Source organism: Artemia sp. Qi Xiang Cuo, chromosome 14 (assembly GCF_049724085.1).
Source record: "Artemia sp. Qi Xiang Cuo chromosome 14, ASM4972408v1, whole genome shotgun sequence".
Classification (NCBI taxonomy): domain Eukaryota; kingdom Metazoa; phylum Arthropoda; class Branchiopoda; order Anostraca; family Artemiidae; genus Artemia; species Artemia sp. Qi Xiang Cuo.
Genome location: NC_142807.1, coordinates 1807270 through 1824206, shown reverse-complemented (window position 1 = coordinate 1824206; position 16937 = coordinate 1807270). Strand labels below are relative to the sequence as shown.

The 16937-nt window shown below is 34.6% G+C and overlaps 1 protein-coding gene across 2 annotated transcripts in view; it reads left to right on the top strand.

Moving 5' to 3' along the window:
• The window catches only part of LOC148944032 (chondroitin sulfate proteoglycan 4-like), a 530325-nt gene that overhangs the window by 376678 nt on the left and 136710 nt on the right, over positions 1-16937 (top strand). For both annotated transcript variants that reach the window (XM_089099784.1, XM_089099785.1), the window contains exons 8-9: positions 5519-5882; positions 14439-14634. In XM_089099784.1, the coding sequence (XP_088955910.1) occupies positions 5519-5882; positions 14439-14634 (560 nt within the window). The remainder of the gene's footprint in view (positions 1-5518; positions 5883-14438; positions 14635-16937) is intronic.

Genomic DNA, 16937 nt, shown 5'->3' with positions numbered 1-16937 from the left:
ATTAGTCACAGTAGAAAAAAATGATATCACTAGTAATAGCATTAATAGCAATAGCGGTAGTACCAGTAGCATCAGTAGTATTAAGATATACAATTTTGGTCAGACGAACATCCCTCTCATCTAGTCCTGTAAATTTCAACTTAATAAAATTAGCCATCGCAATAACATTGCTTATATGTCCTTTTGATAACCTGTATGTTCATATTCTTCTTGAAATTTTCATTTCAGTGCTCTTAGCATTACAAGTAGTGCAATAGGAGTAGTAGAAGTAGTAGTAGTAAATGCAGCAGTAACAGTAATATTAGCAGTAGTGCGCACTTATTGCCATTCGGTGATATGATCTTCCCCTTTAAGCATTCTCTGAGAGTTCTTACTTAATACCCAAATCAGTTCTTGAGATATGCTTTTTTGACAATGTGCATGCACATAGCGATATTTGATTTGGTTAAAATTTCCACTCAATATTGCAAATGGATTAGTGTGGTAATAATTGTTGTAGAAGCATTAGTAGCTTACAAATATTTCCTTTTTGATCATCTTCCTTATCGTTTCCTGAATTTTGCAAATTAATATACTCGGTTATTCCTGAGTTACGCCCTTTTTACAATCTGTAAAGTAAAGTTCGAATATGAATACCTTTCTTAATAACATACATTATATTTAAACAATGACCGAATTGCCTAACTTACAGCTCTTGCCGTGAGGACTGTAGGAAGGTTGATCTCCCCAAAAACATAACTACTGGACTTTTCAACAATTCTGAACAAAGTAACTCTCTTAAACTTTCAATCAGCTATGTTTTGGCAAACAATAGGCTTGGAGGAGGCTGATTGCCCTCCATTCACTTTCGACTCTTAAAAAGGGTACAGAAATTCCGACTTTCAATCAAATGAGCTACATCCGATCCAAAGTTTATACGACTAACCGTTCCATAAAAACCTTACATACCCCGGGGCACAAATTACTACCTTTTCCCAAGGGCTCTGGGTGTTTGTTTCCACCCTTAAGACATTATTATAAGATTTATGAAGTATTGGTAATAAAATGGTTCTCTCACAATTTCAATTGCATGCGTTTCAAGAAAAGGTTTTACTCTTAAAAGGGAACTAGAACTATACATTTCCAATCGAATAAGCCGTTCGAATTTCACACCACTATCCCTTCCGTAAAAAATTTTTATGCCCCTAGTGCATAACTTACAACACTTGCCCCCAGACTCTGGGGCATTGTGTCAACCCCAAAGTCTTTGTTATAAGATCTTTGGACCATTTTTGGAAAAATGGCTATCTCAAATTTCAATCGGATGAATTTGGGGAAAAGACGACGTGGGAGGTGGCTCCTCCCCCCCCCGAGCCCTTTGAATCATAAGAAGGGCACTAGAAGTTCTGATTTCCAATCTAATGAGTCCCCCTCTAAAGTTTATACGACCACCCTTTCCATAAAAACCTTATATGCCTTCGGGGCATAACCTACAATCTTGTGCTGAGGGCTTTGGGGGAGGCTGTTATCTTCAAGGGCATAATTTCCAGACCTTTCAACTACGCTAAACAAATAGCTATCTCAAAATTTTGGTTGGATATGTTTGGGGAAATTTTGGGCGTGAGGGTTGGTGGCCGGTTGCCCTCCAATCACTTTTTACCAAGGCCGTATCCAGGGGGGGGGGGTTACCGGTTTGACCCCCCCCCCCGAAATTTTGACCGAGTCGAAAATAAGTCGAAAATTAGTAAAACCTAGGTAAAAATCAGTAAAATTAGTTGAAAACTGAGTCAAAAATTAGTAACCCCCCCCCCCGAAAAAAGGGCACTTTTACTATTAAAAAGGGCACTAGTCCTTTCAATTTCCAATCGAATGAGCCCTTTTCGAAGTATCTACAACAACAAATGGCCATCTCAAAACAAATATGGCTATATCCAAATTTCAATTAGATGTGTTTCCAGAAAAGAGGATGTGAGGGAGGAGGGGGGGGGGTTAAATACTATCAATCACATTTGACTCTAAAAAGGAAACCAGAACTATAAGTTTCCAATGAAATGAGCCTCTTCTAAAGTTTACACGACCACTCCTTCCATGAAAACCTTATATGCCCTTGGCACATGACTTACAACCTTTACCCCTAGATTCTTAAAGATTGTGTCAACCCCAGAGGCCTTGTTATATGATCTTTGGACTATTTTTGAACAATGTCTATCTCAAAATTTCTATCAGATACATTTTGTGAAAATATGACATGTGTGTGTAGCGGGGGGGGGGGTATATGCCCTCCGATCACTTTGACTCTTAATCAGGGCACTAGAACTTCTGATTGCTAATCCAATGATCTCCCTCCGAAGTTCATGCGACCACTTTTTCTATAAGAAGTGTATGCCCCTGGGCATAAATTACAACCCTTGCCCTGCGGGCTGTGGAGGGTGGGGTCACCCTCAATGACTTAATTTTCTAGATCTTTAACTACGCTGAATAAAATACATATCTCAAAATTTTGATTTGATGTGTTTGGAGACATGATTGGCGTGGGAGGCGGTTGGTTGCTCTCCAATCATTTTCAACTATTAAATAGGGAACTAATCCTTTCAATTTCCAATCGAAGGTGCCCTTTTTGAAGTTTCATAAAATAAACGAAGAACATAAAATAATGTTCCGTTGTCTCTGAGGTAGAGGAACCATTTTTATTTCACTATTGATGCGTCTCTCCTACCTCGTGTTAAATATGTCAGTTCCTCTCTTAGTCGAAAAGTTTCATAGCTTCACCGTTGTGCACATAGATGTTTGGTATACTTTCAAACATTATAAGAGCAACACATGAGAGTTATTTCGCATAAATTCGGTGGTTAGAATCATAGCTTGATAAGAGCCAAAAAGCATAGGAAAAGCCATGCGACTGTATTGAGTAAATTAAAAAATGGAAGTTAAAGAAGACAAATTTGCAAAAATATAGTTTTTCCTTTTAGCCTAAATCACGAACCTCAAAACTATGATCCCATGTCTTATGACGCCGAGTGGTTTTTAAATATTGGACAGCGGATAGTGGTAAAGATGCATTTTCCCCTTTTATTTATATATGTACAACTGGGAAGTGTGGGCAATATCATTTCCTTATTAAGGTGAAGAATTCTTTATTAAGGTGAAGAAAAGATTTCCTCCAACAAAACCTAAATTGTCGTGACATACTTTCAACATTTTTAGTCTAAACATAAGAACTAAATATACCGTCCGCTCATCACCCCTCTTGATGTTCTAAGTTTAGGACAGCAGTCTATTTGTTAAAAACATATTTTATATTTACTTCTTTTTTATGTAGATACTTGGGGAGTGTAGCCAAATTTATCTGTTCATTTAATGAAAGGAAAATTGAAAACAAGTTTAAACTGATTTTTCCATGCTTCCAACATTTTGCTCTAGGCTGAACATTTAGCTCTTCGTGTTCTGGGTTGTATTTTTGAAATTTGTTTTGTTGTTGAAATGAATACATTCTCTTGCCTTACCTTAGTTCCACCTGTTCCTCCTGAGGCACACAGGGCATCAAAGAGTGCCGCTTATTGTCTTTCAGGTTTACTGCTGCAGTGATGTCCTCCCATTCTGGTTGAACAAAGGTATGAACGTTGTGTAGATCCCCCTAGTAGATCCAGCGTAGTGTGTTTATGGGTATTTACTGGCTAAGATTTTCTGGTGGTTATCGATGTAAAGCAGCTTTTGGGACTCTAAGGTTGTTCATACGGAGGATATGTCCTAAATACCTCCACCTTTAAACTCATGATGTCGATCACTAGGGGTTGTCACGTCATCCCATGGATGAACTTATTTGTCATCTTGTGGGACCAGTGGAATTTCAGTATTCTACGGAAATCAAACTTTTCAAAATCCAGGGATCTCCTCTGTTGCTCTTGATTTAGGTCAAGGCTTTATTCAGGTACGGAGAACATTTCTGAGATCTCCTTACTTGACGTAGTTTACCTGTCCTATACTAGAGATTGCATCTGTCATCGTCAAGCCAGTGTTGTCGATGACGCTTCCTATGTATTTGAACAACTTGTTCAACATTTTGGTTGTTAGATTTAATGGACAGAGAAGAGTTACTTGTTACCATGGAGTTGGTATGATTTGGAAATGAATACATAAAAGTTTGTTTGTTGTCCAGTTCTGCTGGAAACATTCGTTTTTATATTCGACGGTTTTGGGTTGATTTGGGTAATAACTTTTAAACATTAAGTAACATAAATGCCACTACTAATTACGAAGTCACTAAGAATCACCGGCAGCGCAGGCTGAGTAAAAAGTCACGTGTTTTCAATGAACTATTTTTTCCCTGGTCACATGGTATGGGAGGATTTGTCGTAGAAACTTGTGAGCTGGATTTTTAAATTGAAAATTGAAAGTTCTAGTGTCCTTCTCAGGAGTCTAAAGTCATTGCAGGACAATCATCTTCTATTTCGTCCTTTTTTCTGCTACCTGGCGCTCCCTTGACCACCTTAAGCCATCCTATAAAGAAATAATCAAATTTTAAGATAGCTATTTGTTAAGAATAGTTGAAAGATCCTATAGGCTGGTGTCCAAGAATAGCATTACCTCTCCAGATTCCCTTCGAGGAAGGGCCTTATGCAATACAAATTACCAATTGCTAGCACATAGGCTGGTCAGGTCAAAGTAATACTCTTTGGTCAAGACTATAAATTTGATTCTGCTTGTTTTGGAACCCAATGGCGATTTCTATTTCTATATTTTTGATTTTAATAGAACGTAAATATTCTGTCTCTTTGACAAGTTGACCTAGCATAGAATAGCCTAACATAACCAGAAAATCTTCGCTAGTATAATCATTTCGTCTTTATAATCAAAAAATTGAAAAATCAACAAGAGACTTCCAGCAATTAGTATCAGTATCCACTTAACAAAGAGTGTACTTTCCATATTTTTTTCAGCAATATTGACAATTTGGTATTTTTTTTGTTTTTCAGTCTTTTAACAATTGAAATCCGAACAGTCAAAAATACACATCAGTTTATATAAAACACGAATGAAATTCAACTCATTAGAAATTCAACACTGCTTGAAACAAAATTGTTTTCAGTAAAGCACAAATGATCCTCTGGCCTTTAGGAGGTTTGGCTGACCTACTCCTCTTTGTTGTAATTTCTATCCGTTTTAAGTTTAATTATTCATTTTAATTTCTGTTCAGTTTTGGATTCGTCTTTTCATCCATAGCCGTACCTATTATCTATGTTTTATGTGATTATTAATCTAAATTTGCTTTCATTTGGACTTTATTACTTAATTCTTAGTATCGTTTTCCGTTTAAATTTTAAATTGTATTAAACAGCGCCATTTAGTCAAGGCTTCGGCCACGGCTACGATAGTTGTTTATAAAATAAATGAGTCTGAGTCTAAATTATTGCATGACTTTACATATGCTCGTTTTAGATTTTAAAATGACTTTGAAATTTTCTTTCAAAAACTTCTTTTTTGGATCATTTTTTTTAATTAATCCAAAAAACTTATCACGATGTTGATTTTTCTCTTTTAGGAAAGACAACGATTTGTTCTTCATATTACAATTACTCCGGTTAATGATCCTCCTGAATTGACCATACCATCCAGTCGGGTATTACGTATCGTTTTAAACACAAAAAAAACATTAACTGTGGATATTTTAAATGCAACAGACCCAGACACAGATCCGTCTGGTCTTGAATATACTATTCTAAGTGTTGGAACGTCCACGGATCCGTCAGCCAATCACATTGGGTATGTTGAAAATGCCCGAAACCCAGGGGTTCCAATATATACCTTCACTCAAGAAGATGTCAACAGTGGGTTACTCTACTATGTGAATAAAGGGGCCCATGTGAGTCGTCTGGCTCTCAGAGTGACAGATGGAATTGAAACAGGTAAACTTTAATTTGTTACTCATTTATGAAATACAATTATTTACAGCTTAATGACGTGTATTATACTACCATAATGTTATAATGATTTCTAAGAGGGGGGATTCTAGGGAAGTAGTGGAAATGGTAATACACTAAAACACTTTAAAGATGTTGATAGGTAGTAATGTTTCAAACAGTTCGTGGTAACGAACGGTAAGTAGCTTAAGGAGCGACCCGGCTCAATGATAACCGAAACTCTAGAAAACGGGTTTTTGATACCAATATATACATCGAAAGAATCAAATTTCAATGCTGAATTCAAATATATAATTTTCATCAAGTTTAGTCCTACGCATCAAAAGTTAAGCGCCTGAGAAAATTTGGCTGATTTTCGAAAAAAGGGAGAAACACCCCCTAAAAATTATAGAACCTTAATGAAAATCACACCATCATTTTTAGCGTATCAGAGAACCCTACTGTAGAGATTTCAAGCTCATATCTACAAAATTTTGGAATTTTGCATTTTTTGCCAGAAGAAAGATCACGGATGCGTGTTTATTTTTTTTTTTTTTTTTTTTTTTTTTCCAGAGGTGATCGTATCGACCCAGTGGTCCTAGAATATCGTGGGGGGGCTTAGAATATTAAGATTATAAGAAGAAAGATCACGGTTGCGTGTTTATTTTATTTTTTTTATTTTTTTTTTCCAGAGGTGATCGTATCGACCCAGTGGTCCTAGAATATCGTGGGAGGGCTCATTGGAACTGAAATTAAAAGTTCTAGCGCCCTTTTTAAGTGACCAAAAAATTGAGGGCAACTAGGCCCCCTCCCACGCTCATTTTTTCCAGAGTCACCTGATCAAAATTTTGAGATAGCCATTTTGTTCAGCATGGTTGAAAATATGATAACTATATCCCTTAGGATGACTTAATCCCCCGAAGTCCTCGGGGGGAGGGCTGAAAGTTATGAACTTTACCCAATGTAAACATATAGTATTGATTATTAGGAAGTATACAAACGTTTTCAGGGGGGATTTTTTCTGGTAGTAGGGGGGTGGGCTGGGTCGGGGGTTATGTGGGAAGATCTTTCCATGAAGGAAGTTTTCATGGGAGAAGGGACATTGCTATGAAGGGGGCGCCGGATTTCCCAGCATTATTTAAAAAAAAGATCAGAAATTAAATATAAAAAAAACAAGTTTTCCAACTGAAAATAAGGAGTAACATCAAAACTGAAAACGAACAGAAAATATTATGTGTGTGATTGGGTTCACCCCCTAGTCAATAACTCGCTCTTTATGCCAAAGATTTTTTAGTACTTTCATAAGATCTATTTATTCTAAATAACGGCCATTGTGATTAAGTGGTCATTTTTAAAGAATTCGAACAAAATTCCAACTTCAGCTTAAAGAGCAAGGTATTGACTATGGGGCGAGCCTCCTAATATACGTATTAAAAATATTTGAATATAGAAGTTCATTAAGTAAGTTAGTTCGTAAGTTACGCATATTTATTACTAATAAAAACGTTCGTAAACAAAATTAAACAAGTTTCGAGAAAGCCATTTAACCAAATAAAAGTAAAATTAATATGCAAATTTTGTTTTAATTATTCATGCACAGTGAGCCAAAATCAAAACCTGCATTAAATCAAAAACGTTCAAAAATTAAATAAAAAAACACGTTTTTTTTTAACTGAAAGTAAGGAACAACATTAAAACTTAAAACGAACAGAAATTATTCCGTATATGAAAGGGGCTGTCCCTCCTCAACGCCTCGCTCTTTACGGTAAAGTTTTTATTGTTTTAAAAACGTAACTACTATGTTTTAAAAACGTAACTAAACGTAACTAAAACGTAACGTAAAATACGTAACTTACAAATTAGCTTACGTAAGGAACTTCTATATTCATATATTTTTAATACGTATATTAGGGGGTTCGCTCCCTAGTCAATACCTTACTCTTGAAGCTAAAGTTCGAATTTTGTTCCAATTCCGTAAAAATGACCCCTTAATCATAAATGCCGATATTTAGAACAAATAGGTCCTATGAAAGTACTAAAAAAATCTTTGTCTTAAAGAGCGAAGTATTGGCTAGGGGGCGAACCCATTCATATACATAATATTTTCTGTTTGTTTTAAGTTTTGATGTTGCTCCTTACTTTTAGTTGAAAAACTTGTTTTTTTATTTAATTTCTGATCTCTTTCTTTAATAATAATGGGAAATCCGGCGCCCCATTCATAGCAATGTCCCTTCCCCCATGAAAACTTCCTTCACTGAAAGATCCTCCCATATAACCCCCCACCCACCCTCCCCACTCCCACCTACAAGAGGAAATCCCCCTGAAAACGTCTGTCTACTTCCCAATAACCATTACTTTATGTTTAAATTGGGTAAAGCTAATAACATTCAGCCCTCCCCCCAATGACTTCGGGGAAGAAAATCTTCCTCAAAGACAAATTTATCATATTTTTGACTATGCTGGACGAAATGGCTATCTCTAAATTATGATTGGGTGACTTTGGGGAAAAAATGAGCGTGGGAGGGGGCCTAGTTGCCCTCCATTTTTTTGATCACTTAAAAAGAGCACTAGAGCTTTTAATTTCCGTTCGAATGAGCCCTCCAACGATATTCTAGGACCACTGGGTCGATACGATCACCCCTGGAAAAAAAAAAACAAAAAAAAAAAAAAAAATAAACACGCATCCGTGATCTTTCTTCTGGCAAAAAATGCAAAATTCCACATTTTTGTAGATAGATGCTTGAAACCTCTACAGTACGGTTCTCTTATACGCTGAATATGATGGTGTGATTTTCATTAAGGTTCTAAACTTATATATTTGAAATCAGCGTTAAAATCTGATTTTTTTTATGTATCTATTGGTATCAAAATTTAGTTTTTTAGAATTTCGGTTACCATTGAGCCGGGTCGCTCCTTACTTACAGTTCATTACCACGAACTGTTTGATAAATCAGCACGTGTGTCAGTTAGCTCTCAGAGTAACATTTGGATTTGGAATAGGTTTTCTTTTTTCTTTTTTTTTTTTTTTTTTAAACTAATAGTTATGGTTATGCACTAATTATTTATGATTTTAAAATACATTCTTTGACTACACTTTGATTACACACAGTGTAATCAAAAATATAAACAATAACTGAAAAACCTATCGAGGGATACTTTCGGCCAGCGGAGAAAATAAAATAAGAGATAAAACAGATAATTCGGCAAAGACCTTCGCTAACTTGTCATCAATGCTAAAAAAAAAAATTGTGGATAAAACAAGAACAAACCTTTTGGAGTAAACTATAGTTACCATTCAAAGACAATATTGCACGAGTTGGACTGATAATGTATTAATTTAGAATTTAATCTTTGGTTTATTTGACTACTGTGACAACACAGTAACAAAGGAAATAGAGTAAAAGTTTCCCATAATATAAATTTTTAAAACCATTAAAAGATTTAACTCATTTACTATTTGCTTACAAGGCAAATAAAAATAAATTCTTTCACAAATTTTCTTTTTACATAGTTTCAGATTATATTTTTTTTTTAATTTGGTCCCTCAATGACAGGTCAATATTATTTGCTCATTCAATTAGGGCCTTCGAATAAAATCATAAGTTACTCAGTCATTATCTTCAAAACATTTAAGTTCTTCTTCTGTCTTTTTTATTTTTCATTTTTACAGAAATTAATTTAAAAAAACAGACATTAAATAGAGAACACATGTTTTTTTAACGAAAGTAAAGAGCAAAGCTATATTTTAAGCGAAGCAAAAAAAAAGAATTAACTGAAATTATAACGAACAATGAGTTAAAAGTTAAAAGAAACAGATATTAGAGCTTTACTGAAAGCAATATATATTTTAAGTGATTTCTCTTTTATCATTATAACACTGAGGAATAAATAGATTCACGTAAGCTCTCGAAATTAATGCAAATATATTTTATAACATCAATCTAGTTCTATTAGGCTGATATACACTAAAGTCCCATTCATACTTTCTTCATTCTAAATAGTTTTCTTTAAAGTGCACAAAAGAGCCGAATAGATTTGTCATTACAAAACTTTACTTCAAAGAACAAAATGGATTTCTTCAAAAATTAAAACTATTCATTTTCAAAGTTTAGTTTAGGCTCCATTGCTCTATATGTTTAAATAAAATAGACCGAAAAGAAAGAATTCAAACAAAACATTGAAAGTATATTTTCGTTGCGTGATCTTGCCTGTTATTGGAATTTCAGTTTTTAATTATTATTTAATTATGATTATTTCATAAAATTTATTTTATATAATTAATCATAATTATATTTCATATAAATAATTAAATAAAATTTTATGTAACTTTATTTATATAATTAATTAAAAAATTCATTTACTTTTGATTGATTATAATATCAACAAGAAAACAACAACGAAAAATGATAACCCGGGACTAATTTATGGTTACAAAAAAATGTTTTTTTCTTTTGCTTTTCTTTCGTTTTGCAAATTATAAGCTTTATTTCATTGAAGACAATAGGTATTTTGAACACCTTAATTAATACAGGGCATATATTGGATTTTTCATGACAAGGGGTATTTTTGTGTTGCGGAACGCGGAAAAAAAACTACAAAACGCACCAAAATTTGTTTTTATGCATTTTAATAGCTTTTTCCAAGTGGAATTGCACCTTTGGGTGAAAGGAAGGGGGTCTGAAGCCCGGTAACACCCTTCATTCTGGATATGGCCTTGAGTTTTTATTTGACAAGACATCCGTTTTTTAGTAAGGTGCGAATGACACTCACGCTAAAATTGGGACACAAGGGGGAAGACCTCCCAGTTCATATATCTAGTAATTTCAGGTCGGTTTAAGTTGAATTAAATAAAAAAAAGAAGTTTTTTTTTTAACTGAAAGTAAGGAGCGACATTAAAACTTAAAACGAACAGAAATTATTCTGTATATGAAATGGGCTGTCCCCTCCTCAACGCCTCGCTCTTTACACTAAAGTTTTTCATTGTTTAAAAAAAAGAGTCTTGAGAAAGTCAAACTTTAGCGTAAAGAGCGAGGCGTTGAGGAGGAGACAGCCCCTTTCATATACAGAATAATTTCTGTTCGGTTTTAGGTTTTAATGTCGCTCCTTACTTTCAGTTAAAAAAACTTGTTTTTTTTATTTAATTTTTGAACGTTTTTGAATCAATGCAGGTTTTGATCTTAGCTCATCGTACATGAATAATTAAAACAAAATTTGAATATTAATTTACTTTTATTTGGTTAAAAAGATTTCTCAAAACTTGTTTAATTTTATTTACGAAAGTTTTTATTAGTAATAAATACAACTAACTTAGCCTATGAATAAACTTGCGTAACAAATTTCTATATTTATAGATTATTAATGGGTATATTAGAGGATTTTGCCCCCAGTCAAAAACTTGCTTTTTAAGCTAAAGTTCGAATTTTGTTCCAATTCTTTAAAATGGCCGCTTAATCACAAAGGCCGTTAATTAGAATAAATAGCTCTTATTAAAGTACTAAAAAATCTTTGGCTTAAAGAGCGAGGTATTGACTAGGGGGTGAACCCTATCATATATGTAATATTTTCTGTTTGTTTAAAGTTTTGATGTTGCTGCTGTTGCAGTTGAAAAACTTGTTTTTTTATATTTAATTACTGATCTTTTTTTAAATAATGCTGGGAAGTCCGGCGTCCCCTTCATAGCAATGTCCCTTCCCTCATGAAAACTTCCTTCATGGAAATATGCCCCCACATAACCCCCGACATCCTCCCCCCACTACCAGGAAAAATCTCCCCTGAAAACGTCTGTATACTTCCAAATAACCAATACTATGTTAACATTGGGTAAAGTTCATAACTTTCAGCCCTCCCCCGGGAACTTCTGGGGATTAAGTCATCCTAAAAGACATACTTATAATATTTTCGAACATGCTGAACAAAATGGCTATCTCAAAATTTTGATCAGGTGACTTAGGGAAAATAAATGAGCGCGGGAGGGGGCCTAGTTGCCCTATATTTTTTTTGGTCGCTTAAAAAGGAAACTTTTAATTTCCAATCCAATGAGCCCTCCCACGATATTCTAGGACCACTGGGTCGATAAGATCACCCCTTAAAAACAAAAAAAAAAGAATACACAAAAAAAAAAAAATAAACACGCACCCGTGATCTTTCTTCTGGCAAAAAATGCAAAATTCCATATTTTTGTAAATAGGAGCTTGAAATCTCTACAGTATTCTCTGATTCACGGAATATGATGGTGTGATTTTCATTAAGGTTCTATAACTTTTAGGGGGTATTTCCCCCTTTTTTGAAAATCAGCCAAATATTCTCAGGCGCGTAACTTTTGAATGGGTAAGATTAAACTTATATATTTGAAATCACCATTAAAATCTGATTCTTTTGATGTATCTATTTGTATCAAAATACCGTTTTCTAGAGTTTCGGTTACCATTGAGCCGGGTCGCTCCTTACTTACAGTTCGTTACCACGAACTGTTTGATATCAGTTTTGTTTTCGGTATATTATAAGTTCATTATTGGTTTCATTTTTTATTAAGTCTAATAGCTCTTTATTTTAACTTTTATTTCATTGTTCGTTACAATCTCTGTTAGTTTTTTCTTTCTCCGCTAAAGGCATAGCTTTGCTCTTTACTTTTGCTAAAGAAATGTTTTATTTAAACTTTTTGAGTTTTTTTTATTATTTAATTACGAATAAGATCGTATAAAAACTAGTTGTCAAGAAGTTGCATTAATTGATCTAAGGATGTCTAATAAAGTTAGATCTCAAACAAAAAATCTTTAGCATCAGAGCTTAAAAAGTTGGATAGTTTCTTTGATCACCAAAAACTACACTTTCAGCATTTGAGAAAAGGACTCTTATCAGCTATCAACTTTCTAAATTTGTCATAGAAAGCCTTAAAGAGAAGAGCTTAATGGAAAGTCGGCAAAATGGAATTGAAATTGCTTTCTTGCACTATTATAATCGATCCGCTCAGATAAGGGGTTAAATTCGTTAACAGTTTCATGTCAGGTAGCTTGACTTTACAGACCATGCAGCTTTCGTTCAGTATATAATAATGTGGACCATGTTTCAGGCTTTAAAGGAAATCAATTTTCTCTTCATTGCAATATTCTTTTGTTTTTGTAAAAGCTATGAATGACATGACTTGAATCACGGGTCTTGCCAGGACGGCGTAGAGACCGATACGACCAGGTAACTTCAGGTTGAACTATTACTTGGCAGGCTAATAACTTTTTCCACTGGAATGTGGGCTATGAATTCTAGCATGCTTTAATTTTAATTGATTTCAACAGTTTGATTAAATTTAATAACCTTTGAATTTTAACTTTTAGAATTTTATTCAACTAGTGTAAAGAGTTGGGCTTTGAGAAGGGGACAACCCCTTTACTTTATCGTAAAGAGCGAGGTGTTGAGGAGGGGACAGCCCCTTTCATATACGGAATAATTTCTATTCGTTTTAAGTTTTAACGTCGCTCCTTACTTTCAGTTAGAAAAACTTGTTTTTTTTATTTAATTCATGCAAGGCCGTACCCAGACAGGGGGTTAGGGGGTTTGAACCCTCCCACGAAACGTTTGTTTCACTCGTAAAAACGTTACAAAAATTGGTATAAACAAACTTTTTATGCGTTTTTTGAGGTTTTTCAGTGTAACCCCCCCCCCCCCTGAAAATAAGCCTTTGAGTAAAATTACCCCTGAAAAAAAAATCCTGGGTACAGCCTTAAATTCATGGTACTTGTGTTTCAGCAGCTGTTCTTAAAGGAGTGAGAAAAAAAAAATCAAATTTTAGCGTAAAGAGCAAGGGATTGAGAAGGGGACGGCTCTCACAAACGAAAAATTTATTTTTTCTTAGGTTTTGATTTTTATCCTTACTTTCAGTTGAAAAAACATATTGTTTTTATTTAATTTTGACTGTTATTCAAATAATTCCTAGGCCTAACCAATATATGATGTGGGCTACCGGCCCATAAACCCCGAATTTTTGGCTGCTCAATTTTGTATATTTAATATTTATTAATATACACAATTGTGTAATCAATTGTGTAATTTATAAATTTATTGTTCGCATCCCACAATTACAGTTTTGCTCCTTGTAGATTCAAATGTGGGCTATAGTTGAAATTTTGGACAAAATTCGAATCTTTATTTAATTTTTTTGTTGAACAGCAGTTCTTATTGAATAATTTGTTAATAAAGATTTTACTATAGAATTTAGGATGAACGGAGAAGGGTATTGTTGATCCTAAGAATGAAAATTATGCTATATTTTGATCTTCTGCACAGCTAAAGATATCACGACCTCAAAAATAGGGTTCTCTGATGTTTAAATACAATGCATACATATGTTTAAAAACATTGAAACATGTATAGATAGGAAAAGAAAAATATTAACATCTCAAGTCACTGAAAACTGAGCTCTTGGTAGCACTTGCCAATCCCCCACCCCCACCAAGAGATTTTCTGGTGAGATCCATAATATATAATGTTTTAATTACGAAATTAAAACTAGTATGTTATACATAAGAAATACAACTAATTGTTTGATCATTAAAATTCTCTTTTTTCTAGGAACTGCCACAGTTTTGAGGGTCTCTGCATTTGAGCTCCATGTTTACATAGCAAATAACACGGGGGTATCTGTAGTTGTCAATGGCTCCGTTCTATTGACCCCAAAGAATCTGACTTGCCAAACAAATGCTATTGATCAAGAATTCGACATCAGATTTGAGATTGTAAAGGGACCTAATTATGGAAACCTCCAACGGTATGCAAATTTAGTTCTCGTTTTGTGTGCAAAACTGCCTAAAAAATCCTTTAAAGCATGAAAGGCTGTCTAAGGAAAAGGCTCTAAATCAACTTTTCCCAATGGAAAATTTGTTCTCTCTTACATATTCATAAGAACATAGAAAACAGACATTATTCTCTTTGTATATCTCCTTAAAACTTACAGGAATATACGACCACCGAATTGTGACTTATCCATTTATCAGTGTACTTTATAAGGCTCATAAATGCCCAACTTGTTTGTGCTTGGAGTGCATATTTAAATGTTGATTAAAAGAGTGTAAGGGCTTTTAAAGCTTGCAAATTATTCTCTTAGTATTGCCTCACATTGCTTGATAAAAATGGTATCTAAGGAATTGATTAAAAGTTGATTCTTTTACCGCTTAAGCAGTTAGCATTCTAGATCTCTTTGCTTTTATCTCTAAAAAGCAAAAAAAATCTCTTACCTGCTACCCTGAAATATAAAAATTTCCTAGGTTTATAAAAGAAAGGGAGGAGGAGTATTTACATTGAAAGGAGGTCCTAGTTTAGTTTTAAATACTTAAATAGTTAAAAAGACTTCATGACTGCCCAAAACTCTCTTTTTTAGTCTAAGAAAAATAGATGTGTTGCACAGCTTTTACTTTTTATTGTATTGGGAGACAAATATGTTTTTATTACTCTTCCTGTCCTTTTTGACTCTTCTTTCTTCTTCTTCTTTGGATAGTGCTATTACTACTTCTAACAACTCACCGCACTACCATGCCACCTGAGGCCAACATGGCTACGCACGCTTCTCCTTCGTCCCAATCTATTCAAATGCCTCCCTCCCTGCACCCTCCCAGGAAGTTCCCATTTCCTTTAAATCTTTCTTTATGACATCCTCCCACCCCAACCGTGTAAGACCTGCTTTTCAGTTAGCCCTAAACGGTTGGCCGAAAAAGATAATCTTCGGCAATATTTGGATAGTGTTTCAGGAAAGAAGAGTAAATCTCATATTTTGTACCAACATTATAGGTTTATTTTTTATAGTAACAGCAACTTAATTTTTTTAGTTTTGATTTTTTTAATAGTAACAGCAATTTATTAAATTTTTGTATAGTGACAGCTTGAATATTTTTTTTTTTACCAGGCAACTCCTGCTTCGATTTTAAACAGCCAATAACAACCACATCACGATTTTAAACAGCCACATCCTCGTATTTTATGAAATTCATACTAATAAACGGATACAGGGTCAATCTTGGGTTAATTTTTCTTTGAAAATTGGGTTCCCTAAACGGACTAAGTTAAATAAAATTGCTTTGAGAACGCGTTGATTTTGCTCGCAATTCATTGCCTTGACTGCCACTTAAAGGCTCAAGTTCTTATCAAACAGTTTTCTCCGAGGATATTTACAGCATCTAAGCATAAGATCAGATGTGGAGTCAATTCCGGTTTTCAAAAATTATTTCCTATATATATCACACACTACAACACTATCTACCACACCACACTCCATCTAAAGACCAGTTTTGACGAGTCCCACTGATTGTCAAACAAATATGGCAAACGCGTAGAAACGCACCACTTTCAGATCAAACAGTTCGTGGTAACGAACTGTAAGTAAGGAGCCTGTCTTTTGTAAGTAGAGAACCCTACTGTCGAAGTTTCAAGGTCCTATCTGGAAAAATGTGGAATTTCGCTATTTTAACAGAAGACAGATCACGGATGCGTGTTTATTTGCTTGTTTTTTCCAGGGGGATCCTCTAGGATAAAGGTCCTACAAGGTCGGGAGAGGTTGCATTTGAACGGAAATTAAAAGTTCTAGGGCTTTTTTTAAGGGACCAAAAAAAATTGAAGGGCAACTGGGCTCCCTCCCGAGCCTTTTTTCGCCAAAATTATCTGATCAAAATTTTGAGATAGCCATTTTGTCCAGTATAGTTGAAAGATCAAATATTTGTGTCTTTAGATGTAAAATGATCCCCACAGTCCGCGGGAAGAGGCCAGTAAATTATGAAATGTGCCTGTTGCTTACGCATAGTATTTGCTATTGGGAAGTATACAGACATTTTTTTCGGAAGGTAGGGGATTTTGATTGGGGTGGATTTCTATAGGGAAAATCTTCTCTGGGGAGGGAAACTTCTGGGGGATGAATATTCCAGGGGAAATGTTACACTGGGGGTATTTGAGAGAATTACTGTACGAAATTCTTTTTAACTGTCTTACTTTCTTTTGCCAAATTTTTTCATGCGGAGATGTTCCGGGGGAATTATCCGGGATGTTGTTTTCGCGTGTTTTGATTTCCGGGAAATAACTTCCACG